At 27.7% G+C, this 25,989-nt stretch overlaps 3 protein-coding genes across 4 annotated transcripts; 1 reads left to right on the top strand and 2 right to left on the bottom strand.

Moving 5' to 3' along the window:
• The first annotated feature begins 5,541 nt into the window (after positions 1 to 5,541).
• Positions 5,542 to 6,542, top strand: LOC107006616. The gene is made up of 2 exons (XM_015205132.2): positions 5,542 to 5,740; positions 6,268 to 6,542. Exons 1-2 carry the CDS (start codon positions 5,645 to 5,647, stop codon positions 6,382 to 6,384), a joined length of 213 nt encoding a protein of 70 aa, XP_015060618.1. The 5' UTR covers positions 5,542 to 5,644; the 3' UTR covers positions 6,385 to 6,542.
• A 151-nt stretch (positions 6,543 to 6,693) lies between these two features.
• On the bottom strand, positions 6,694 to 12,238 carry LOC107005469 (gamma aminobutyrate transaminase 3, chloroplastic). 2 transcript variants are annotated; one of them, XM_027913732.1, is made up of 19 exons: positions 11,970 to 12,237; positions 10,927 to 11,121; positions 10,585 to 10,718; positions 10,124 to 10,208; positions 9,968 to 10,040; positions 9,778 to 9,875; positions 9,582 to 9,674; positions 9,177 to 9,250; positions 9,043 to 9,081; positions 8,880 to 8,968; positions 8,708 to 8,784; positions 8,536 to 8,610; positions 8,324 to 8,455; positions 8,147 to 8,234; positions 7,997 to 8,075; positions 7,713 to 7,803; positions 7,545 to 7,623; positions 7,346 to 7,461; positions 6,694 to 7,025 (listed from the first exon to the last, which is right to left on the bottom strand). In XM_027913732.1, the coding sequence occupies exons 4-19, from the start codon at positions 10,190 to 10,192 to the stop codon at positions 6,951 to 6,953; spliced, it is 1,347 nt and encodes a 448-aa protein (XP_027769533.1). In that variant the 5' UTR covers positions 10,193 to 10,208; positions 10,585 to 10,718; positions 10,927 to 11,121; positions 11,970 to 12,237; the 3' UTR covers positions 6,694 to 6,950. The 2 variants fall into 2 exon arrangements, with proteins under 2 accessions (XP_027769533.1, XP_015059552.1); XM_015204066.2 differs by lacking the exon at positions 10,927 to 11,121 and having other exon boundaries at positions 11,970 to 12,238.
• An 8,021-nt stretch (positions 12,239 to 20,259) lies between these two features.
• LOC107007573 (ent-kaurenoic acid oxidase 2-like) lies at positions 20,260 to 25,486 on the bottom strand. Its single transcript, XM_015206247.2, has 8 exons — positions 25,174 to 25,486; positions 24,566 to 25,034; positions 22,741 to 23,010; positions 22,317 to 22,406; positions 22,106 to 22,184; positions 21,872 to 21,978; positions 20,726 to 20,847; positions 20,260 to 20,466 (listed from the first exon to the last, which is right to left on the bottom strand). Exons 1-8 carry the CDS (start codon positions 25,404 to 25,406, stop codon positions 20,373 to 20,375), a joined length of 1,464 nt encoding a protein of 487 aa, XP_015061733.1. The 5' UTR covers positions 25,407 to 25,486; the 3' UTR covers positions 20,260 to 20,372.
• Positions 25,487 to 25,989: the final 503 nt, after the last annotated feature.

A 25,989-nucleotide genomic window follows, 5' to 3' on the forward strand; every position in this document is an offset into this window, starting at 1 on the left:
GGGGGGTCTAGACTAAGTGGTAGAGTAGGGGTGGAGGGAGGGAGTTGAATTAATATCTTTATCGAAAAATTATATCGTAAATTGGATTAGGATAATATCTTTTAGTTATATAAAAATTATTGGATTCTACTTGACGATGTAACTATTTTTTGTTTGATTGAAGTTTATGAATTTAATATATAGAAAAGAAAGTTATTTGATTCTTGATAAATAAATCATTACTTATAGTGTAGATATCTATTTTTACAAAATTCGTAAGTAAAATATTAATTCAGTATCTAATTATAATATTCTACATAAATTTCTAACTCCGTCAGTTCGAATTACTTGCTTTTGCAAGTGGCTTACGCAATTGGATTTCTCTTTGCATGTGGCAACTTGCTTACAGAAAAGGAAATTAAAGCTTAAACAAACATTGGAGAATTAATTAATTATTGGTTAATGTGAATGATTACAGAAAAAAGTTACTATTAGGCACAATAGCACTAAAAGGTTATTAATGATATTAATTACTCTTTCTGTCCAATAATATTTGTCTATTATATATTAAAAATAGATGTTCAATAAAATTTGTCTACTTTATAAAATTCATAAATAAGTTTATAATTTATTTTTATCATTAATAATAGTCATTTTCCTATTTTGCATTTTTAAAGACATTATATTTATTATATTCAAAAGGTGATTTAATAAAATTATTCTTCTATTTATAGTTTCTTAAGATGTGTGTCAAGTCAATAATGGACAACTATTGTTGGAAAAAGGAAATAGTAATGACCCTTAATCAGAGATATCGGGTTCGAGCCCGGGATATGGAGAAAATCCTATTGAGAGTGTCATCTCTAAATGGGCCTTGCCGTGCGTAATTCGAATTTAATCGTGATTTTAATGTGAAATTCAAACACCGAGCGAAAAAAAAGAAACTAATAATGACATGTTTGGCTAAATTTCTCACGAGTTAAAAGTGTTTATTTTATTTGATGTGTACGTTTATTAGTTTTTTTTTTCTATATGAATAGTTACAAAAGTCATTTTCTAGATTTTGAAAAGATTTTTTTTTTAAAAGCACTTTTGAAAGTTTGATCAAATATCAAATTAATGATTGATATTAATAAAAATATTATTCAAATTAATTAAGTAAATATAAATTATTATCCTCCAAAAATACTTCTGATGAAAATACATAAATTTTTTTTACAAAAAAATAGCCAAACTATAGCTTGGTTGGTGCATAAAAAGTTTAAATCTATTGAGTGTAACATACTTCTATCAAAACAACAAATAAAAAAGGGCTAGTCCGTCAAAAGTACAGTTTCTTTTTTCAAAAAAGAAAAAAAACGTGAATTATTTAGCGATTTAATTTATATACCTTTATTTAAAAGGAGATTAAAGTTTTTCTTTTCAATAATGATAGTGTTTTGCTAAAATAAAAATAGTATTTTGATCAACTCGCGCATATTAACTATTCTATCCAATATCTATTATACTTTATTAACATAGAAATCGAATAAATATGCATAAAAAATTATTACCATACTATGTTGAAAGTAAATAAATTAGAAATGTAGGGGGAAAAAAAATACTTTGAGCCCATAATTTTCTTGTATGTTCTTTAAAAAAAAAATTAATCCACTTAATATTGTTACCGTCATTGAATTAATTCCTTTCAAAATAAAATGGAAAAAAATATTCTAAAATTGTGTTGATATAAATTACCAAATTTTATCGAACTCAAATAACAAAAGCAAATTACACGATATTTAATTTCCCTTAAATGAGGAGAGAAAAATTATATAGTATGAGACTTATTTTTTTTTTTAGAAAAAATATTTCAAATACTTCATTTTGGTTTCTCATTATTTCTCGTTCACACCTTAATTAAACCCCGATAAAATATAACTAAAAATGAAATAAAAAATTACACCAAAGAACTTTAGACCACATAATTTAAATCAAAAGGTAATCAAAGTTCAAAAGAGCTTCTTCTTCTTTTTTTTTCATTGGTGATTTGTGCATTCCACTTGCAAGAGCACATTTATATTATTTTAGGAACGTGTGAATGTTGTGATTATATATACATATAGATAGATTTACGTTATTCAGATTTATTAAAAATATTATCGTAATTATATTGAATTCTGTAAAGATATACTATTTGTGAAGGATTCAATCCACACGTATAATCTCGACATAATTTTTGTTTCAATTCATAAGTATATAAAAAAAAAAGCCAAAAATATCATTGAATTATTTAAAAATAGGTCATTTGTATACCGTCTTTCGCTAAAAAGGTCTTCGTCATTGTAAGTTAACAAAAAGTCCTTTAACTATTCAAATAGCTCAAAAATATTCTTCTTTCTAACGATTGTTTCAAAACAAAAGAAAATTAATCAATTTTCTGCTTGAATACTAATAAAAATTGAGTAATTTTGCAAACTTAATTAATCTTAAATTTAATTATATCCTCATTCAAATAACTTATAATTATAAAAATATTCAACATGTTACATTCTTCTAAAGATAAATAAAAAGAATTAAAGAAAATTTTATCAGGTCAATCTTACCTTTTTAAAATTGCGCGAAGTGGCCCTCCAAAGAAATTATATATATATATATTTTAATTTCATACCTATTCAATCATCACTTATTTTAGAACGCAGAAAATATTGCTTCACTTAAAATATATAAATTAACCACATGTTTAATTAGTTTTCTGAGTCCACATCATTATATTGCTAAAGCTATATGTCGGCTGAAAGAAACATTTTAATTTAGGCAGCACACAAAATTTTAGGAAAAAAAATAATTTCGTCGAGTATTTACACTGACTCAATTATATACAAATAAATATTTATATAAAAATTTTCGTTACCGATAGCGATCTATATCTACTTTTATAGTATGATTAATGGTTCATCATTTTAAATCAGATACTTTTTTCTCGTTAAATCACAAAAATTAATAGAAAAAATAAATTTTATATGATACATTTAGTCTAAAATAATGACGCTTTAGTAAATTTGAATAATAGTTAAGAAATTAAAGAACTAGGTCATAATCAATATATTCTATCATCCTAACATGATTAATATTCAATTCAACTCTAATTAGAGGTTTATTATATTTTTAATTTTGAAGGATACTTAATTATATTACTTGATAACGACCTAATTAATGGGCATGACTAAATCAAAACATGTACGTTCGAAATCTTCACTATTGGTGTTCACGTCTCTTTTAAAACTCAAAAAGTATTTTCACACAAGAATTAATAGATCAGAAATTTCGATAAAAATATTTAAAATTTAATATCTGTATACATAGATATATCGTTCTTTCTCTTCTTAGCTAACAATATAGGACTTTAAAAACACCTAATAATCCAGTTCACACCTGATATTTAATTTGCATCAAACTAAATAAGAACTTCGTTTATTATGGATTAATAATTTGTCATGATATATAATATAGAAAATGTTAGTATTAGACTAAATGGATTGCTTAATTGTAAAAGGCTCTAACTAATTGTTTGAGTGTGACACAAATTATTATTAATCAACTTATTTAATTAGACTTCAAAAGAAAGAAACGTGAATTACACCATCTAATTAAACTAAACTTTACTTTTGCAAAAGAAGTAATTAAGTTCAAAGTGTGAATTTAAAATAAATTAATTAGCAGCAATGTGATTAATTAATTAATTAATTAATTAATTCAATTTTTGGTGTTTGCATATGCATAGACAACTTTTATAGCTTTTCTTTTTCACTTTATAGGGGGGAAATTAAAATCCCATTTAATTGATCTATTAGATTGTCTCCTTTTTTTCTAGCATTACTACATCTACTATTGATTCGGTATAATATGATATAATATGATACGAAATTTAAAATTTTAATTCGATAATTTAAATTTTTATTTAATTTTATAAATATTATATCATTATCATATTAAATTAATACAGTATCATTTTGTATTTTGTGATATAATAAATTAGTATAATTTAATCATACATTTTAATACAATATTTAATATTTTATTTATAAATATCAGATATCGTATCAATTGATATCAAATTTTTTTCTTGAGAATATATATTATATCACTCAAATATCATGATTCAAAAATTATGATATCAATTTTTTTTAATTCGATATGATAATTAGGTATCTATCGTACCATGCCACAACTATACTTGTTCACATATAGTTGAAATTTCAACCAAAAAGAAAAACTATTATTAATTCTTCCTCCCTTTTTTTTTTTGAAAATGCAACGTTTTCAAATGAATATATAAAAAATTAAATATTTTGAAAGAAATAATCTATGAACGTGATAGATGACCAATCAACAATTGAATAATAATAAAATTATTGTACTTTTTAATCAAATAAATGAATCATTATAATTTCATCATAATTAAATAGAGTTGAAGCCCCCACTTGTGGAATTCTCTCGATCAATCATTCATAACTAAATTATACCAACTTTTTTCCAATTATTAAATTATTAGTCTATATTTTTTATCGCTATAATTAATTTTAAAAATTACAATTAAAATTGTAATTGTATCGTAAAAATTTATTTAACGATGTTTTTTTTTTAAATTATTCACTTATTCTTTGGCGTGAAGAGTGGAGATGACCACATCGCGAGTAGACAATTGATTTAAAGAACGAAATCAAGATTTCAAGTTTATTCAAATAATTTCTTACTATTAATTTTGTCGTTTATTTTCATATTTAAAACACTAGCTACAATTTTGTTGTCATGAACTTAATATAAACTTTTAATTTGCAAACATAATTAGTTTTAAAATAAGTTAGTTCTTTGGTTTAATTCTACGTAGGTACTTACAATAGTGAATATATATAACTAGTCATGAATTTTTATTAACAATTTATCAACGTCTTAAATGTAATCAATACAATATGAATATTTTTATTTTGAAATAGTTATTTTAAAATATGCTCTTTCCTTTTTATAACATAAAAATATGAAATTTTGCGCCACTTCAAAATTTAACTTTTGACAAATTATAGATATACACATAAATTTGAGAGTGCACAAGTAGATACACGTAGGACGAATGTATTTATTTCTTTAATTTTTATACAAATTTCAGTACCTATTTATGCACATTTAAGATTTAAATTCATAGTTACTAGCTAACGCCAAGTTAAAAGTCATGTTTTATATATTATACCTTGATAAAATTTTCTATTTTCACCATGAACAAACAAATACGAAAGGGATGAGATCATTCTCTCGAAACATAAATTGTAGTGCAATGGTAAAACTATTTCATCTTTAATTTCGATTTAAACTCTGATCATGAATAAATCTTGCTAGGAGCAACATTCTCAAATATGTAACAGTATTAATTATATTACACGATTCAAATTTAATCAAAACTCCTATACAAACATCGAACACTGAATATGAAAAATAAAATTTGGGGCACTAGTAATCTTATCTTATCTTTATTTATTGTCCACACACAAATATCTTATCTTTTTGGTAATACAAATATCTTATCATTTTGTCAGCCAAAACACAAAAATAGAAACAAGAAATTAGAATACCTAATCTAAGCTCAAAATTGAAACTAAAAAAGCAAAAAAATAAAATAAAATAAAATAAAATGGATGGGATTCAACAATTGGGACTTCCAATACTTGGAATTATAGCAGCAGCTGCTGTTACATTTTATGCAGTCAGCTTCTCAGAAATTAGAGAGGTATGCTACATTTATTCCAATTATTTTTCCTTATTAAACTTTTATCAATGACGGAGGTAGAATTTTTATCAAAACGTATTTTTATAGTATGTCGTTTGATTTTTATAAAAATGTAGAAATGTTGGATGGAAGAATTCACTAATTTTTTGAAGGATCTGACACAAGGATAGAGCCTAGCCTTCTGATTTGATCGAGCCTAATAACTTGTGATACAATATCGTTAAAAGAAATCAACTTAATACGTATAAATATATTTTTTTGGAAGAATTCACTAATATTTGAATAATTTATCAAGAGCTCAATAACTTTCTTTATCTAAAATTAGAATTGATAAACTCAAAGTTCTAGTTGCGACTTTGATTTGATATGAGTGTGGAAACAATTTTGAGGACTTCGAATAATCTATCTGATATATATAATGTGATTTTTTTAACGAAAAAGATTCGAATAAACTCCTTTTTAACCCCTACTTTGTAACTTAATGAATATTTATTAATTGCAATCATTTTTTTTTTTGGAAATTGTAGAAATCATTAAGAGATTATGAGGATGGTGAAGAATTTGGAAGTGGTGGATTCAAGTATGTTAGCTCTAGAGAAAGGAGAGCTAGAAAAAAAGCTGATAAACAAAAATCAAAATCTTGATTTTTTTTACTCATATTTTCATGTATCTTATTTTTTATTGCAATTTTTGTCGTCGAAATCAGAGGCAAATTTAAAATTTAATTTTTATGAATATTCAAGATACCATTAAATATGTATCTGACCATTTGAGTTAGTGAGTTCGAAGTTTAATATTTATAGATATTTATTATTTTAACTACCTTACTTGTTTCTATTTTGGTAAAAAATGGAATATGAGCGAATTGGATAAAAATTGACTTAGACATAACGAGCCAAATTTTAAAAGTATTATGATTCAATAGGCTTAAAATTTGATTGGATTGAAATAGATTTACGTCAAACAACCGATCATAATTCAACTTAAACTTATCTAGCATGATTTGATCATCATACTTTTTGATTTTCAAGTCATTTCATATTCATCTAAAACTTTTTTAGAAAAATATAATTAAAATAATCAAACGCCTATCGCGAGTCACTAGAAAGTCAAATGACTTTCTTAGCCAACAACTCATAAGCCTAGTTAACAATATACAAAACAATTTTGACTTGTATTTTTTTCACTCTTTTTTTCCTCATGAGCTCTTTTACTTCTTCTGAGACTTGAGTTCTTCTACTCTATTTTCAGTATCCTTCAATGCTTTCCCATATTTGATTATCAACTGCAAAACAACAACAAAAAAACGGTTTTAATCGTTTTTCAGCTTTCGTAGAACAACAACAACAACAACATTCCCACCGTGTTCTCACCAGTGGGGTATGGGAAGGGTAGTGTGTATGCAGACTTACCTTACCTTATGAACATAGAGAGGTTGTTTCTGATAGACTATTTCAACTTTCATAGGAAGTTGTTACGAAGATTAGCTCCATATAGACCATAGAAACATGACGTTGTTGTGTTTATGTCCATGTGACATAAACACAAAAAACCGAGTTCTAGGGTTATTGAGCAAGAAACCAAAGAAACTAGAATTGATATTACCTCATCAATTTCTTCCAAACTAAGAATGTAGGGAGGAGACATCATTATGTTATCACCAGCAACGCGTACCAACACTCCATGCTTCTCACACCGTGCTCCAAAATATGCACCGATACCTATGAAAAAGAACGAAGAATATGTTAAGATAAGAATAGAGTTATAACTTCATCTCGGATAAGATTAAAGAACGAAAACATACCCCATTCAGGAGGGAATGGATCATTTGGAGATTTGTTATCTGTAAACTCTGTACCATGTAGCAAACCAGTTCCTCTTATCTGGAAAAAAAGATCGAAAAGTGAGCTTATAAAATGAACGTTAGGTAGTTAAGACGTTTGAGCTGATTCTATCGCGTTAACTACTTTACCTCTCCTATTATGGGACTATCAGAAAACGCCTTCAGACCTTCTTGGAACTTTGGTGATATTCTGTTTACTTGCTCAATAATATTTCTTTCCCTGTAACGAATTCGAGTCTTTTTAGTACTTAAAACAATAGTAAGTCCAATACCCCTAGTTGTGAAATCACTATATTTCTATGTTGCTCGGACTCTAAAAGATGTTGTCAAAGTACTCGTATCAGACATTCACATGTCGATATTTTGATGAGTCTGAACAACATAGCTAAAAGCATAAAAGAAAAGTCGCGTACTTGTAGATCTTCAGTGTTTCCAAGGCAACTGCACACGAGACAGGGTGCCCCGAGTAAGTAAATCCATGGGAAAATGTACCTATTGAGGAAAACAAAGTTAGGAAACAACTTGGTTACTGAGACGTCCTATCGAATGGACAATGTACTCACCGAGCTTGTTGCTTTGAGAATATATGACATCGGAGACTTCAGGGCTTACAAGGACAGCCCCAATTGGCATATATCCGGAGGAAAGAGCCTGAAAGTGTAGTTAAGAGAGACGGATTTAGAATCCTGATACACGTTATAATATACGTAGATTGTATAGAGTTATATGAATATCTCTACCTTTGCTACAGAGACAAGATCAGGTTTAATGTTGTACTTTTCACATCCGAACATTGTCCCGAGCCTTCCAAATCCACATATAACCTCATCCGCGATGAAAAGAATGTCGTACTTCTTTAGTACAGCTTGGACCTAAGAATGTGTAGGATGTAAAATTCAGTTCAGTAATTCTTTCCTCACCCGGAAATATTGAAAGTTGAACGAAAACTGACCTTTCCAAAATAGGTCGCGGGAGGAGGTATGACACCTCCTGCCCCCATGACTGGTTCGGCAATGAAAGCAGCTATCTAAGTTTCAACAAGTACATTAATCGGAACATCAGTTCATCGTCTATATATATTGCATACGAAACAGGAAAACATGATCAAAGTTGATAGAAGTTACTGTTTCAGGTCCCTCTTTGAGTATGAGATTTTCCAAATTATTAGCCAATCTTGTCGAGAACTCCTCTTCCGTCTCACCTAACATACACATTTTCGTAAAAAAGTTCATGTTCTGCACTCTGACTGATCCAAATTAGATTCGGATAAAACAACAAGTATGTAAAAATAAAGACCTGGCTGATGAAAGCGCCAATAATGAGGGCAGTCAGTATGCAGAACAAACGGAGCTGGTAGATCGAATTGCTGATGTAGTGCAGGAAGACTGCAATAGAATATATTAACATAGCAGATACTTCAAACGAATAACTGATAGCTCGGAAAGGATTAGTATGTTACCCAGAGAGACTAGCGGAAATGAGAGTTGATCCGTGGTATCTGTTTGAAGACGACAAGCATGAAGATTATGTTAGACTAAAACAACACAACACATACTCACACAAAGATGCAGGGGAGTTGAGGGATAAGATTACGATTTTGTTCGAGCAATAAATTTCTTTTTGTCTGGCCTCCCGAGTGCATTGTTGTAATACCATACCAGTTTCACCTACATATCGAAACGCAAGGATCAAAAGTTAGTTGATACCCTAAAAATCATTCCTCAAAGGGACAATGTCCTTGAGTTAACTAACCATAACATTTACTCCCTTCGTCTCAATTTGTTTGTCTTACTCGTTCCCAAAAGAATATCACTTTCCCTTTCTGGGAACTCTTTAGTTCTAACTTTCTACGTGGTCACAAGATTAAAGGGCATTTTGGTACATATTACATATCTTTTGTTTAAAACCACTACTTTCTTAAACTCCGTTTCAAGTCAAAACCAGACAAACATATTGAAACGGAGGGAGTATTACTTAGCAGGCTAATGCTGTAACAACCTGTGTGTCATTGGCTTCTGATCCGCTGTTTGTGAAAAAAGCTTTCGCCATTTTATTTGCAGTAAAAAGATCTAGGAGCTCCTTCGCGAGATCCTGTATGTTCGGAAATAGAATCAATATGAGATCTAAGTAAGAACTTAGCGAAATACGGACAGTGAGGAGATCTCTTTTATCTTTCGTGATGAGTTTTACGTACCAAAGAAGGTTTTGTGCTACGATTCCAAAATGAATGGTAAAAGGGCAACTCGTTGAGTTGTTTAGTTGCGGCTGCAACAAGACGAGGCTCATTTCCACCTACAATAATGTGTAACAAAAGACATCTAACTGTTAAATATTTGGACGAAGCATTGATATATGAATGTAACACAAACAAGGACTCTGAGTACCTAAAGATGTGCACCACAAACCAGCTAGAGCATCGAGGTACTTCTTCCCGTTAACATCATAGACATACGAACCCTATGACAGATTGCATAACATATATTAAACACCAAATTCAGTAACTTCTCGAGTAGACAGACAGATAAAGATACGAATCTAACCTCAGATTTTTGTATGACTAAAGGTTCCAAATCAGTAGAATGCCATCCGGCAGTGAAGGGTGCCAACATATCATGCCCCTTGTATCTGCAAATGTCAAGACATTACGAATTCGTTAACTTGTTTGAGAGACGCTATATACATATTAGACTACACGCATATTGTTGATATATAATTGCAGAGTTCTTGGTATTCAATATCAATAGAGTATAAAGGGTCAAAAACACACCTAAAGTATCCCGATCTTTTGAGTTTCCTACCTGACCTATCACCAAATGATTATCGAAACATGCCTCAACTATCAGCTGTTGAGGTATGTTTTGATAGATAGTTGAGGTAGGAAACTCAAAAAAAAACGTGATACTTCAGGTATGTTTTTGATCATTAACTCATGTCAATGTATAACGTTCATGATAAATGAAGATAGAGACTCGAGTAGTAAAGAAAGGACAACGAAATGCACCCTCTAACATCAGTTGCTGAGATGTCATTCTTCAAAGATGTCTCAGTGCTACTCCATCTGACCTGTATTTGATCGCTAACGATTTGTTTTTGCAAATTGCCAACAGCAGGGATATGCTTTACGTGAGGACCAACCTGTAAAACTCGATAAATTAGGAACCATACATGCCAAAGAGATACATAGATTGGTCAAGAACAATGATAAAGGCCCTAAAGCAGTTCGTTTAACAAACAAAACGGTAAACTACAGATGTTTAAAGCTTCTCAGGAGATCCATGACATATCGTTCTGTATATTAACGAATATAATTTGATCTTCGAGTCTAAACAAACTGTAAAATGACCTGATTCACAGTTGATCATAACCACATTGTCCAAAGAGGAACACAGAACAATCGTCCGTGCAGATCAAAAGCACAATTGATACAGGTAAAATGAAGTTGAACTTTAGGCCTAGGGAGAGCTATGTTGCTCGCACTCTTCAAAAATGTCACAGGATCGGTGCTCGATCATCCAAAAGTAGCACATTTTTATAGAATCTGCCAAGGGTGCAACAACAACGTTGGAAAGTCCGAGCAACATAAGAAAATGACTATCTACCCTCTATAATAATGACTATGCCTCAATCCCGACCAATTTAGGAGGTCAACTATATGAGTCCTCAATCAATAACAGAGCTAGAATTCTCACTAAGGGGTTCGTCCAACATGTATAGTAAATATACATAAATATTTTTTTTTAATATAAACAACATAATTTTCCACTGAAGTAGGTTTCAGATAAACCCCTTGGCCTTACCTCGCTCCACCCTGGTCCTCAATGAATACTCAGAGGGAGGCAGTGGCGGATCTAAAATTTCGAACCCTGGTTCAACAACACTAAAAGAGTTTAAGTACCCAACCAAGAGCCATTGGGCCAAATAGATCATTTATTCATTGGGTGCTCTATATTAATTTTAAACAAATACCACTTAATTTCTACTTAGATATATATATTCCATAACGAAGTTAATGTGTGCTCGAGCACCCGCTGACCTCCATGTGGGTCCGCCCCTGAAGTCAAGGGCGGACCTACAAGCTTATCTACGGGTTCAACAGAACCAAATAGTAGCTTTGACCCATAATCCAATAAACTCATAACTTCGAAATCCTAACTTATCCTCTACTTGAGAGGATCATTTTAAAGTTTTTTTTTAAATAAAAAAAAAACATAAAAAGGAGCAAACTTTAAATGAAACACATTCAAGAACCAAAAAAAAAATACCCTTTATATATTTATACTAATAAAGCTAATTCAACAAAGATTTTTTAATAAATAATTTTTTTAAAAAAATCCCATAACCAAAAAAAAATAAAAATCCCAAGAAATTAAAAGCCATAATACAAACCTGGTTGGTAGCTGCAACAATTCCAGATCCAATTAAACTAGTAATCTTGGCCATTAATTAACCTTCAAGAAAATTCTTGAAAAAAAATATAAAAAACTAATTATAACACAAAAACCTCCCTTTTAATTCTATATGTTCCCTCTTCCTTAAAGTTTTAATAAAAATTATAAGATTTTATATATAAGTTGAAGAGAACAAAGAAAACAAAGAAATTAGAAAGAAAAACAATTGACAAGTGATAACATATGACTCAGCTTATCTTGTCTTGTCCAAAAAATGGTTTAAAAAAAAAATCAGTATTTATAAATGGACAAAAAATTTGTAAATTTTATAAATCCTCATTCATCGGATATTCAAACAATTTTAAAAATATTTTTTGAAGGTTTGTAATACTTTTAGGAGGGAGAAAAACCACAAGACTTAATATACGTTGAATTTGGACAATACGTATTAATTTATGTGACACTGTTTAAATTTTTCAATGTACATTGAATTTGGACACTAGTCATACTATTTTCTCCGACTTATAATACTAAATCAGGATAAAATTAATTAAATTAGTCACATTTTACCCTACAATTGACGTGGCTTTTGAAAATCTAAAAATTTCTGTTTTCAAAAGGCTAATTGATATGAACAAAGAGCAAAATAATAAATCGATTAATCTATTAATGATTTCTTTATTATCGTGTAAAATAAAAAGTGTTCATGTATACTTTTTTGTATCAATTTATGCGGCATGTTTGAATTTCGAGAGTCAAATAAATTGTTTCGACTGTAGTTCCTTTTTTTTTCCATGTGTTTCAGAAATTTTGAGTTGTTAATTATTGTGACATGTAGTAATTTCTTTTTACGTGCTTTATTATCTCTTTTTAATTTTATAATCAATTAATTATCATTTGAAATTAAAATGGTGTCACGTAAATTGAAACGGACGACCAGTAAATTTAGATGAATCTTCCTTAAAATCTTAAACATAGAGATACTTTTGGTACATTGTATCTGGTCATTAATCATGGATTTTTTTCTTTGTACTTATACAAAAGCATAAGGTACAATTCTAATTTAGTTAATTTGCATGGATCTAATTCTTTTAAAAAATATTAGCCTCCTTTAAATTTTTTTAAAAAAGAATGTGTAAATAAATATTTACATAATCAGATCACTTATAATTATATATTTATATCATTAATTAGTGATTAGATAAAAATGGTAACTAATATATATTATTATAGAGAGTAAAATTGTATTAAAATTAAAGTAGACTAAAATCAATTATCATCAATTAGGGATCAAATAAAATCAATTATCATTAATTAGTGATCAGATAAGAATAGTAAATAATTATATGTTATTACATAGTATAATTGAATCAAAGTTAAAAATCTTACACTAATACCAATAAAATACACTAATTATAGTCTAATATTTTAAGTGATTTAGTTTACAAAAGAACCTCTACATTAATTGTATAGTATATATGTTGGATAAAAGATTCCTAACATTATCGAGGCACTCATATACAAAATAATAATTGAATTAACAAGTAAATATTTATAGAAATTTAATAATTTTATTTATACATATACAAAATCTCGACAAAAATTATTGAGTTCAAATGCATACACTAGATCTGCCCCTACATTTTATTTGATTAATTGCAAGCATGGATCAAAACATACTCTTGTTATAGTTTGATAGCGGATTAGAGTCATGTACTTAGTATTAATATTGATTTTTAGTTATATACGAGGGAATCTATTATTTGTTTATGTATGGATTAGTTATGAATGATTTAGTTATTCATGTATCCGTTATTTCATCTTCTATCCAACATAAAATAATACGTGAATTCTCTCATAATTTATACATACATATATTAAAATTAGTTATGTAAATTTCTAAATTGTAAACAAACATCAAATTAAATGTGTTGAATAACAAAATAACACGCAAACATAGTATTACTTGAGTAATATTTAATACATGAATAATTTAACTCCTAATAAACTCGATATCACATGATTCCATAATTTTTTTTTAAAAGGAAACAAGGGAAAAGAGTATCAAGATTCAAGAAATCAAATAGCCCAACATTTCTTCTTCAAATGAATATTTTTGGATTAATTGTTGAATCATATAGCACTAAATTACCTAAAATAAGGGAAGAAAACAAAATAATAGACTGCCAATAATTAGTGCAATCAAACTCAGCTCCCTCTAAGTGCAAGTCATAGTCATTCAAAGTTCTCGAAATGAATTTTGATAGGATGATTGAAATAATTTATCTATTTTAATTAAAGATTTTGATTCGGAGTTTGCAAATAGAAAAAGTTGTACTAGAATCGTCGCCTCAATTAAATCAAATTTTTTATATTCAACTTTTAATTTAATTAGACTCTAATATAAATATCGAATATCAGTGTGAGAGATTAAAAAAGATTTCCATTGGCAATTACTACACTAATAGGAGAGGCACATAGTGGAAGAAGATTCATGTGATTGTATTAAATATTTGGTAAAATAAGGTGACTTGTGACAATTGACAACCAAAAATATTTAGCCTATTTTCACCTTACTTTTTAACTTTTTCATTAATTACTATTCCCTCTGTCCCTATTTAGTTCTCCACTTTAAAAAGATATACATATTAAGTAACAATAATTAACATAGTGAAGTTACAATTTTACCCTTGTTAAATATGGTTTCAAAAAGGATGAATTAAAACATAGAAATTTTCAAAAAGTTTAAATGAGGGTATAATAGAAATTTTTTTTTTGTCCTTCCTTGATTTGTCAAAATGGACAAGTAAATAGGGACATTTAAAAGAGAAAATATGAACAAATAAATAGGGACGGAGGGAGTAGTATATTAAGAGACGACATTGATTAATAATGAAGAAAGTATAGTAATTATCACGAAAACCAATATAAAATCTACAAGAAAGAAATAATAATAACATTAAAATAATATTATAACTGAAATACAATAAGTAAACATATTATAATAGCTACAAGGCTACGATGACTAGTACTACAACAGATACTAACATATCTAAACCTTTGTCGAAAAAGATAATAATTTATTCCTATTAACTTTTTATCTTAATACAAACTAAGACACTTTAATTAAAATGAGGGAGTAATGATAATAAAGGAGTGAGAGTATCTAAGGAGAATGAAAATGAGAAGGTATTAGAATAATACTAATTTGTTGACTTGAGATTTAGACTTACTTTACTCACTATTATTCTCTTTTTTGGTTTCTTCTATTTATTTATTTTTTTAATTTGGGGTTCGATTAAATATGAATTGTACATAATAGGGATCATTCGAGAGTGATGCTTTCAACAGATTTTTTTTCCATACTCAAAACTCAAACACGAAATCTTTAATTAAGAATTAGTCACACCATTATAACAATTGGTTTCTTCTATTGTTGTACTAGTGGTGTTTGGTTCTAACTTCTAATAGTAAAAAAAAAGTTATGAAAATTTAAATTTTTAAATTTTGATCATGAATTCAGATATAGAAGTTTTATAGTTTATGGAATATAATTTATATACTGAAAATTACATAAAAAATTATTACAATTAACAACTTAAGTTATTTAAAATATATATACTCGATAAATTTTTTTGATCAAATATTAAATTTTAACTGTGTAATATAAATTAAAAAGAAAGAGAAAAAAAAAGATGTAAATCACATTCATAAAATCAAAGTATTGGAGAAAACTGAAAATTTATTTACTTTTGTCAAGAGTATTCTCATTATCTATAGCTAAATGTTAATACATATTTAATTACTTTTTATATTGTAAAATAATATATAATTTTTTGTTAATTTATACTTGTATTAATTATACCACAGTACTTAGTTCTGATATTAAAATTCACATAACTTATGATGATTTTGATATCGAAAGTCAAATATGATATTAAGCAACAATGATTTATATATGAAGTTAACTTAAATCTTCAATTAAACAACCACTAAATGTTCTCACTCAATTTTTTAGGGATAATCAATTTATGATTCTATAAATTTCACATGAGAAAATACAATAAAAATTAAGGAAATAAAATATTTTATAAAGTCTTTTTTAGTAGGTTTCTCAATCGATTTTCGATATTTCTACGGGGATACGACAAATCTGAATTCATGCTAGAAAAACTCACATTAAAAATTTTAGTACTTTCTAACAAAAGTAATTCCATATTCAGAAAGATTTGAATTCGAATTGAATTAAATATAGAACATACATATCCATGGTAAATTTTGCATTAATTAATGAATTTCTGATAATTAGTAAGGAGCTATTTAATGAAGAATTACTGAAATTTGAAGCTTGGCCCAATTGGATCCTGGGCATGATTTTGGGCCCGTTGAAGTTTGGCCCAATTGGATCCTGGCATGATTTTGGGCCAATTGGAAAAGGAAGAAAGTAGCCTGGCTTAGTTTGCATATCATGTCAAAATTTCATTTAAATCATTATTCAATAACCTTTGTGGTGGTTGCGGAAAGCGAGATTGAGATGATTCAGATATCTAAAAAGGAGGAACACAATTGTCTTGATGATAAGGTACAAAATATTGACAGTGTTGTTTTAGGAGCGATAGAGATAGACCTAGGAAGATCTGAAAAGAGTTGATTAGCTAGACAGGACATGACTTATATTTAGTTCATCGGGGATATGACTCTAAAGGGAGAACATATGGAGGTAGGTCCATTTGTTAACTGAAATAGCATAGATGAACCAAACTTTTAACGGATGAGATAGATGAACCTTTTTCGCAAAGTTTGATGATATATTTGAGCCTTTTTCTTAGATATAAAATAAAATGTAAAATATTTCTTATCTTACTCCAGTACTTTCTCTCGCTACGCTCCCTCCCCCCTTTTTTATTTTTATTTTAAAATTATTTTACAAAAAATTGCATACTTCATCTGCAACACCCACCCACCCCATCTCCACCGCCGCCGCCACACACACAATTCTTTTAAATAATAATTAGATATTATTTTATTTTATTTCACGCAAGACTTTTTTAAAAATATCTTTTTTTTGTTATATTAGGTACGCAAGCGGAAATTAATTATTTTCAAAAAATATATGTACATATTTAACACAAAATAAAAAATATGTATATAAAAAAACGAAGAGTTAAATAGGGTGGAATAAAATTTTGTTTTTCATAAAAAAAAATCAAAAAATCAGGAAGGAGTTGGAAGGGGTCTATTCTTTTTAAAATATTTTATAAAAGTATTTTTAAGAAAAAAAAAAGGATTGGGGATTTTTCGAGGGAGGGGGTGGGTGGGAATGATGTGGTGGGGCGGCGTAAGAAAAATATTTTAAATTTTATTTTAAAAAATGTCACTTTTTCTTAGTATAGGAATACTTAATTCTTAGTTTTTAACCAATATTAATAATTTATTTAATTTTTGTCAATATAAAATAGGCATAACAGATAAAAACGATCCTTGACTTGACTTTAACAGATAGTTACGCCTTTCAACTTTGAGTGTTCACAAATAGACATTTAAATTTATATAATATTAAATAAGTCAACACATGTGTCCTACATGACATAATACACATTGGACGCCATATAGGACATAAAATGTCATGTAGAGTCACGTATATGACATGTGTGTCTTCTTATTCAATTTTATACAAATTTAAATATCTAATTATGCACTCTCAAAATTAGAGACATAATTATCCATTAAAGTGAAATAAATAATTATATTTATACATTATATCTTTTATTAATGTGATAAAAACTTTGTAAATAAAATAAAAAGTGTATTATTCATACCACTAAAGTATATTTCTCAAACTTATTTAATTAAATATCAAACTAAAGTATATTTCTCAAACTTATTTAATTAAATATCAAACTTACATTAAGTATGAAATCCCATGGGACAAGGGAAGTAAATGTGATGTGGTTACCAAGTAAGGCACACAATCTCATGTTGTGCCTCTTTTTCATTATAATTTATTTATTATCCATTTTTTTAAAAAATTCAAATATAATATTTCCTATCTTGAATTTACTACTTAAATTTTAACTTGATATATCTATTAAAAGAAAATATATAATAAATTTATTACTTTATTTTTATTAATTGAAAAAATCTGAAATATATTTATTCACTATATTTTTAAAAATATTAACTTATAAACTAAAGACATTATTAGAAATTACTTTTATTCCTTCTTGATTTACTAATAATGACAAGTAATAGTGTATGTAATTTTGTCAGTTTCAGATATGTTGTTGGGTTATGTTTTAATTTGTGTGTCAGAGTCATATTCTAGATCGATTATTAAAATTGATATCCTATCAAAAATATATTTTCTGAATCTCTAATAAAAAATAAAAAATATTTTCTTTAAAATTTTCTTTATTCATAAAACATTTTAATATAGATAGTTTGATAAAGTACATATATCATTAATTATTTATTTTTAATGAATATGTCAAATAAAAATAAACAAAAAAAGTAATTATTATGATTCAATTATCAAGAGTCAATTTTACTAATTTATAAAGCTATATTATATTAAAGTAATTTATATCCTTACCATGATTTAGGTCTTTCAATCAATTATATATATATGTTATTATTATTACAAGAATGATGAAAAAATTTGTAAAACAACGTCTATAAAATTCAAGTTTCAGTAATTAAATCTTTTAACCAACAATCAAATGATCGCATTAATTCACGAACTAAAAACAAAAAATATATTAATATTCTATCTATTCATTTTTAATTATTACATTTTGCTTTTCGAGAAGTCAAATCATATATATTTTAATTAAAACTTTACATCATATACTATTATAAAAGAAATATTTAGTGAGAATAATTTTTTCTTTAATTAAGTCAATCTATTATATTTAAAATCGCTAAAATCTTTATCAACATTATCTAGAATTTTATTATAACGTCACTAAATATAATATAGCTACGAGTATAATTGCCGCTAAATTCTCTATTTATTATAGTCATATGAAAGGATTGAAACTTATTACAATTTTCATATAATTTTCGAACATAAAATTTAAAAAATAAATTAATCTTTATTAAAGTCCTCCATAAACAATGCCACGTCTTCGATAGCTGATTAGGAAGTAAATTATTTATATATAAAATTATAATTTGCAATTTAAAAATATAAATAACTAAAATCCTATAAATTATTCAGAAAATTTATATATTATTTAATATAAACTCTAAAATAATTAATATTTAATAAATTACCTTATAACAAATCCTTGCTAATATCGAAAAATAAATAAATGAGAGGATACATGTATTAATGAGAACACTTTGAAAGAAAAAAGGGTTTTGACTAGGAATTCAAATAATCACATTATAAAATTCTCAAAGTATCACTTTTTAACATTATTTTAAGTGCACATGAATATAATATAGAAAAATTATTTATTTTCTTGAAACACATAATTAGATACGTTGATCTGCTATCTGCTTTGCAATATGTGGTAAATAAATAATATTTAAATTTATAGACTATTATTTCGAGAATTAACAATTTTAAAATATTAAAATTTCATATTTAAAACAATTATAAATCATAATATTTAATATTTTAAAATAAAATAATACAATTAAAAATTTAATCGATTCTCAAATATCAAATATCACGATAAATTTATCTTATATTGATTTGAAAAGGATTTAACTTCTCGAAATTCAATCTAATTCAAAAAACAAATAATATAGGGCACAGTGTAAAATGTTTTTATATTAATATTTCTCCTAGAGAAAAGCGTACTATTTTTATAAAATAAAACTTATATAAAAAAAATTTAATAATATGACAACTAATATAACTCTGCTATCAAATTTAATAAAGAGCCACTTTTACATCGAAGGAACAAGTGGAATACAATAATATGTAAATAAAATAAAATAAAAATAAACAATTAATATAAAACTCGAAAAATAAAATATTATGTGATTACCAAGATTCAAATCAAGATATTAATAAGATATCACAAAATTTAATGAAGTGGTGTTCTGTGCTCCCTTCCTTCACAAATATCGTAAATTTTTAATGAAATAATTTATAATTTTTTTTATTATCCTCGATTAGATATCGGGAATGGGGAGCATTCATTTTTATTATACAACTTAGGATTTGTTTGATGGTCTATTTAAATACTAACGAATCTAAATTTTTTCAGTAAATAGATATAAAATTTTTTAGTTAAAAAGAATCAGAAGATTATAATATTTTCTAACAAAAGTAATTCTGTATTAAATATTCGGCAAAAAACATCCAATTTAATAAGTATTCATGAGTACACTTATTGTTTTCAATATTACAACATGAATTATTTATTAGTAATACAATGATTAAATTTTAATTACCATTACTAGAGATTGATAGCTTCTTGAATTTCACAAGACAATTTTCAGGAGGATAACATCTAGCCTCTGGATTAATTTGCTCAACCCTGCATTAATATTAAATAAATGATTTAATTAAATTAAAATATGATATAATCAGTAATTTATAGTTCATTTCAATTAAAATCACAAGTATAAGGGTTTGAAATATTTATTTTTTTAAAATAAAAATTTCGCGATAAATTCATATGTGTTAGTCCCTTTGAAAATATTTGGTTTGAAAATAAAATAAAATTTAAAAATTAAAATTAAATATTCAAAATATAATTAGTGATTCTTTTTTACAAATTATAACTATTTAATTACCTGTAGTGAAGAAGATAATAATGAAGAATTACTGAAATTTGAAGCTTGGCCAAATTGGATCCTGGGCATGATTTGGGGCCCATTGAAAAAGGTAGAAAAATGCCTGGCTTAGTTTCAATATCCTGTCAAAAAATCACATAGATCATTAATTAAATAATAAATAATGTGAGAATAATTTTTGTGACATAAAAAGCGAAATTGAGATAGTTCAAATATCTAAAAACGAGAAATATATATATTGTTATGATGATAATACGCTTTTTGAGAACTGTAAAGCATAAAAGATAAAAGATTGATAGCAATGTTTAAGGAGAGGTAACGATAAATCGAGGAAGGATTGAAAAGAGTTGATTAACTAGACATGACGTAAATCATCTTTAACTCATCGAGGATATAACTCTAAATAGCAGAACATACAGAGGTTGAAAATTAGGGTTGAAGAATGTCAAAAGGTTGTTAAGCGATTTTTTTCTTCCTAGTGGAGGGTGTGGTTCTAGTTTAGAGCACATTTTCGATATTATTATTAGTATCCTAGCACTATTTTTAGATGAACTGAATTAGCTGAGTCAAAATTAATTGAGTTAATAAATAAAACATTGAATAAATTATATTTTTATGAGCTAGTTTTATAAATATTCTTATGTATAAATAAACGGGAAAATGCACAAGTACCCCTTCAATCTATGTCCGAAATCTCAGAGAAACACTTATACTATACTAAGGTCTTATTACCCCCTGAAATTATTTTATAAGTAATTTTCTACCCCTTTTCGACCTACGTGGCACGAGCTTAAAAAAAAAATCAATCAGCATTGGGCCCACAAAGATAGTGCCACGTAGGCCCAAGAGCGATAGAAAATTATTAGTAAAATAAGTTAAGGGAGATAATAGGACCTTAGTATAGTATAAGTGTGTCTCTGAAATTTCAAACATAGGTTGAGGGGGTACTTGTGCGTTATCGCTAAATAAATTGATATCACGAGTTTTAATCCTACTACAAATAAAATACCTAATATTCAAATACAACTTATTACTTAACATACTTTGAATCATATATTATTAACCCTCGAAAATTTCTCGATTATAAAAAAGAAAAATGAAAGAAATTTTCTTAAAACACAATTAATTAAGATGAATATTACTTACATCCCATCTTGAAGGATTAAATTCCTTAGGTTGAACATAAACATCAGGATTCATATGAATATTCCATACAACTGCAAAAAACTTCCACCCTTTGGGTATGGTGTACCCTACACATACAAGATTTAAAATGAACGAATTATTAGATTTTCTCCGTCTCAAAATATCTGTCACATTTCATTTTACGAAAAAAGTATATATAAGTATATAAAAAAAGTTTGAAGGCAAAGCACCAACCATTTATGTTAAAAGTAGTACTTGTGTCTCTAAGGAATACCGTCTGATCAGTAGCAATACGTAACGTTTCATTAATTATCTGTCAATATTAAATGAAATAACATTAATAAAAATAATGCATGTTAGTTCAATTTTTATATTATCACTTTTTTTTTTAAATTATTGTATTGATGACTTTTTGTGTAATGATAACATAATAATATTGTCTTACCTTACTAACAAATGTCATTTGTCTAATTTCATCAAAACTAAGTCCAGCATTTGAAGATGCTCTTCTCTTTACTATTTCCTCTTGTTCCTCCTGTTTAAAAAATAATAATTAATCAAATATCGTCATATAAAATAAAATAAACTAGGAGCGACAAATCCACTCATGAATACACTACCCACCGACCCGCTTAGGTTTGGATCGACCAATTGGACAAGTTGAGTTATGACCCGACCCTTTTGTTATCTCATTTTAACCCCAAATAACTTGACCTAATTTAATTCGTTCAAATTCAACCTGATCTGTCTAATTGGACTAGTTGAGTTATGACCTATCTAAGTAAATTTTGGACTAATTTACTCAGTCTATCCGTTCAAACTTAATTCAACTCGTCTGTTTAACACGAACAGAGTAAAAGAGTACTTACTTTGGCTTTTTCCAAGAAATGGGGATGTTTTTGTAAGTGGAAAATTGCCTTGACAGACATAAGAGCAACAGGTTCAAAACCAGCAAATGAAAACAAAACTAGGACTTCAATGATCTTCTTGTCACTCAACATATTTGCTTCATAATCTTGATTATTGTTTGATAACAACATATCAATTATGTTTGCCTTTGGCATTGATTTTCCATCCTTCATGGCTTCTCTTCTTTCATCAATTAATTTTTTAAATATCTCTCCTAGTACTTTTCGAGCCTGAAATCATAATAAACATATACAACACGATAAGATTAAATAAAAAGAGAAATCTCATAAGTTTTGGTCTTTCACATGAATGTTGCACTCTATGTTAGTGTTTATTATAACCATAAATATCATGATAAAAGATGAAAGGGGTGATTTCGTAGTTCTTGATTTGTGAAATAAGTGTTGCACTCGAATTAAATCAAAAGTTCGTTAAATGAAATAGCCATACAATTTAATATTATCTTCGTCCTATTTTATATCTCACTTTTTGGATTTCAAGAGTCAAACAAGTCTATCTTTGTGAAATTAGGTCTTAGGCCTAACTCACACCCCAAAAGCTAGCTCAAAGGGAGGAGGATTGCCCAAGCCTTATAAAGAGTCCACCCATCTCATTAATCACCGATGTGGGACTTTTGTCATTCTTTAACACCCCACCTCACACCTAGTGCTCGTGAGTGCTTAGCAACTGGTGCGTGGACAATTTTAATTTTGGGGACCCCAACATCGGGTGAGACGGGTCCTGCTCTGATACCATGTGAAATTAGGTCTTAGGCCTAACTCACACCCCAAAAGCTAGCTCAAAGGGAGGAGGATTGCCCAAGCCTTATGAAGAGTCCACCCATCTCATTAATCACCGATGTGGGACTTTTGTCATTCTTTAACAATCTTTGATTGTGAATTTTTCATAAATTGTTTAAACATTTTGAATTATCAATTGTTGTGACTCATAGTACTTTTTACGTAGCTTACAAATATATAAATTTCATTTCAAAAACATTGAAGATTCCATGTGCAAATTTTTTAGCGGGAGTAGATGGTAGTACAACTAAACAAATATCTTGAATTCTATAGTCTCTCTAATAACCACCACCGCAAATTATAGAAGTTTTTTTTTTGGGGGGGTGGGTGGGTGGGTGGATTCCCACGCATCTAATTAGGTGCGTAGAAAATTATTAATAAATAAATATGTCATTTTCAACTAACATCTATGCCGATTAATTTTATAAATAAACACTTAAATTTGTATAAAGTTAAACAAGTAAACACATGTGTCTTGTGTAGTATAATATATGAAGGACATCACGTAGGACATAAAATTGTCATGTAGGATGTTACGTAAGAAAAATGTGTTTATTTGTTCAATTTTAAACATCTGTTTGTGCAAACTTAAAGTTGAAGGGCATAAATGTCAGTCGAATCCGAATCTATATATTATATACATAAAAGAACATGATATTCTATCTAAAATACATAAATATGTCATTTAACCTGGACTCATCTCACATTTCTTCCTTTCAATTTAGGATACTTATAAGTACACTTTTAAACTTGTATAAAATTAAACAAGTAAATACACACATCTTACTTTGTTGTTTGCATCCTACATGGTGTTCTACGTATATTATGTCAGGTCGGACTACTAATTCAAATTTATACACACTCAAAATTAAAGAGCACAAATATAACTCCATGCCAAGTTAAAAAAAACACATTATTCATATCTTATGCTTATTTAAAATTCATTAAAATGAAATAATAATAATAAAAGTTCAAAAAATCTTACCTTGAGTCCCTTATGATAAGCAAATCCTGGGAGATTAATTGGCAAATTGTGAACACCACTAATTACAGCAGTAATCTCCTCAAACATTTCATCAAATAATTCTTGATTAACTTCATCACCAATTAAAAGTCTCATAAACACCTCAAACGTAAGCTTGTGCATTTTATGAAGAAACTCAATAGGTTCTTCCGTAGTAGCGTATTTCTCTAATGTAGAACTCACAGTTTTATCGATATAATCGAAATAATCAGATAATAGTCCATGACTTTTTACTGGTGCTGTTAATCTACGAAAATATTTGTCTTCTTCTATCGAAGTTGTTAATCCAATTAATTTTTTCATATAATTAGGCAAACCTCTTTCAAGATACTCTTCATCCATCAAAACTTTTCTAATTATTTCTGGCTTTGTCACCATAATTGTTGGCTTCCCAAATATGTATGCCCTATACATTCCTCCTTCTCCAAACCTAAAAAAATTACGTTCGTTATACTCTACAAAAAATATAATTACAATTGCAGTTGCAGTATTCGTGTCAAATTCTTCAAACAAAGATCTGACACGTAAACAACATAGTAAATAAGTACGATATAATTAAAATAATTTACCTAGTAGCAAAGAAATCAAGGAATGAATTTGGATCAGCACACATTGAAGATTTGAAGTAAGAAAGTGTGTTACCAAAATATGGCAAACCCATATAACCATTTGGGATGTTATATTTCTTTGAACAAAATTTGATTGCATAATACCAACCATTTATTCTCATTAATATGGCATAAAATGTGAAAATTCCAAGTACTAAAGCTATGAAGAACAAGGCTAAATTGTAAAAATCCATTGTTCTCTCTCTATTTTTTTTTCTTTGAATAATTTGGATGGGTTTGTGAATTTGATTGTGAATTTGATTGGAGGTGGTAAATGGCTACATTTATTTATCTAAAAATATGGCAACAATAATGATGAGACCAAATATGTAAAAAGACAATACTAACCTTTTTACTTTAAAAGAGTTAAATCTTTATTATTCCCTAATAAAAGTGCAATTAAAAAAAAAATACAATCACGTGAAAATAATTTAGCCCCCCTAACTTTGGTTAAAAGGTCTCATTATTGATAAACTAAAAAAATATTTTTACTTTTTAAAAATGAAAAAAATTCAAATATATTATCGAACTTTGAGAAAATATTTATTTATGTCATCTGTTAAAATTTTGGTTCATATATGTCGTTTTAGTTAGCAAGTAACGATATATATGAGCTAAATTTTTGACGAATGACATAAATAAGTATTTTTTTCAAAGTTCGATGACTTGTTTCAATTAAATCAAAAATTTCAACAAATTTGATCTTCTTTATATAAATTTCTTATCTCATCTATAAACTATCTTGTTGAGAAGTCCTTTAAATTGTAATACCATAAA

The sequence above is a fragment of the Solanum pennellii genome, chromosome 12 (assembly GCF_001406875.1).
Source record: "Solanum pennellii chromosome 12, SPENNV200".
NCBI classification, from domain to species: domain Eukaryota; kingdom Viridiplantae; phylum Streptophyta; class Magnoliopsida; order Solanales; family Solanaceae; genus Solanum; species Solanum pennellii.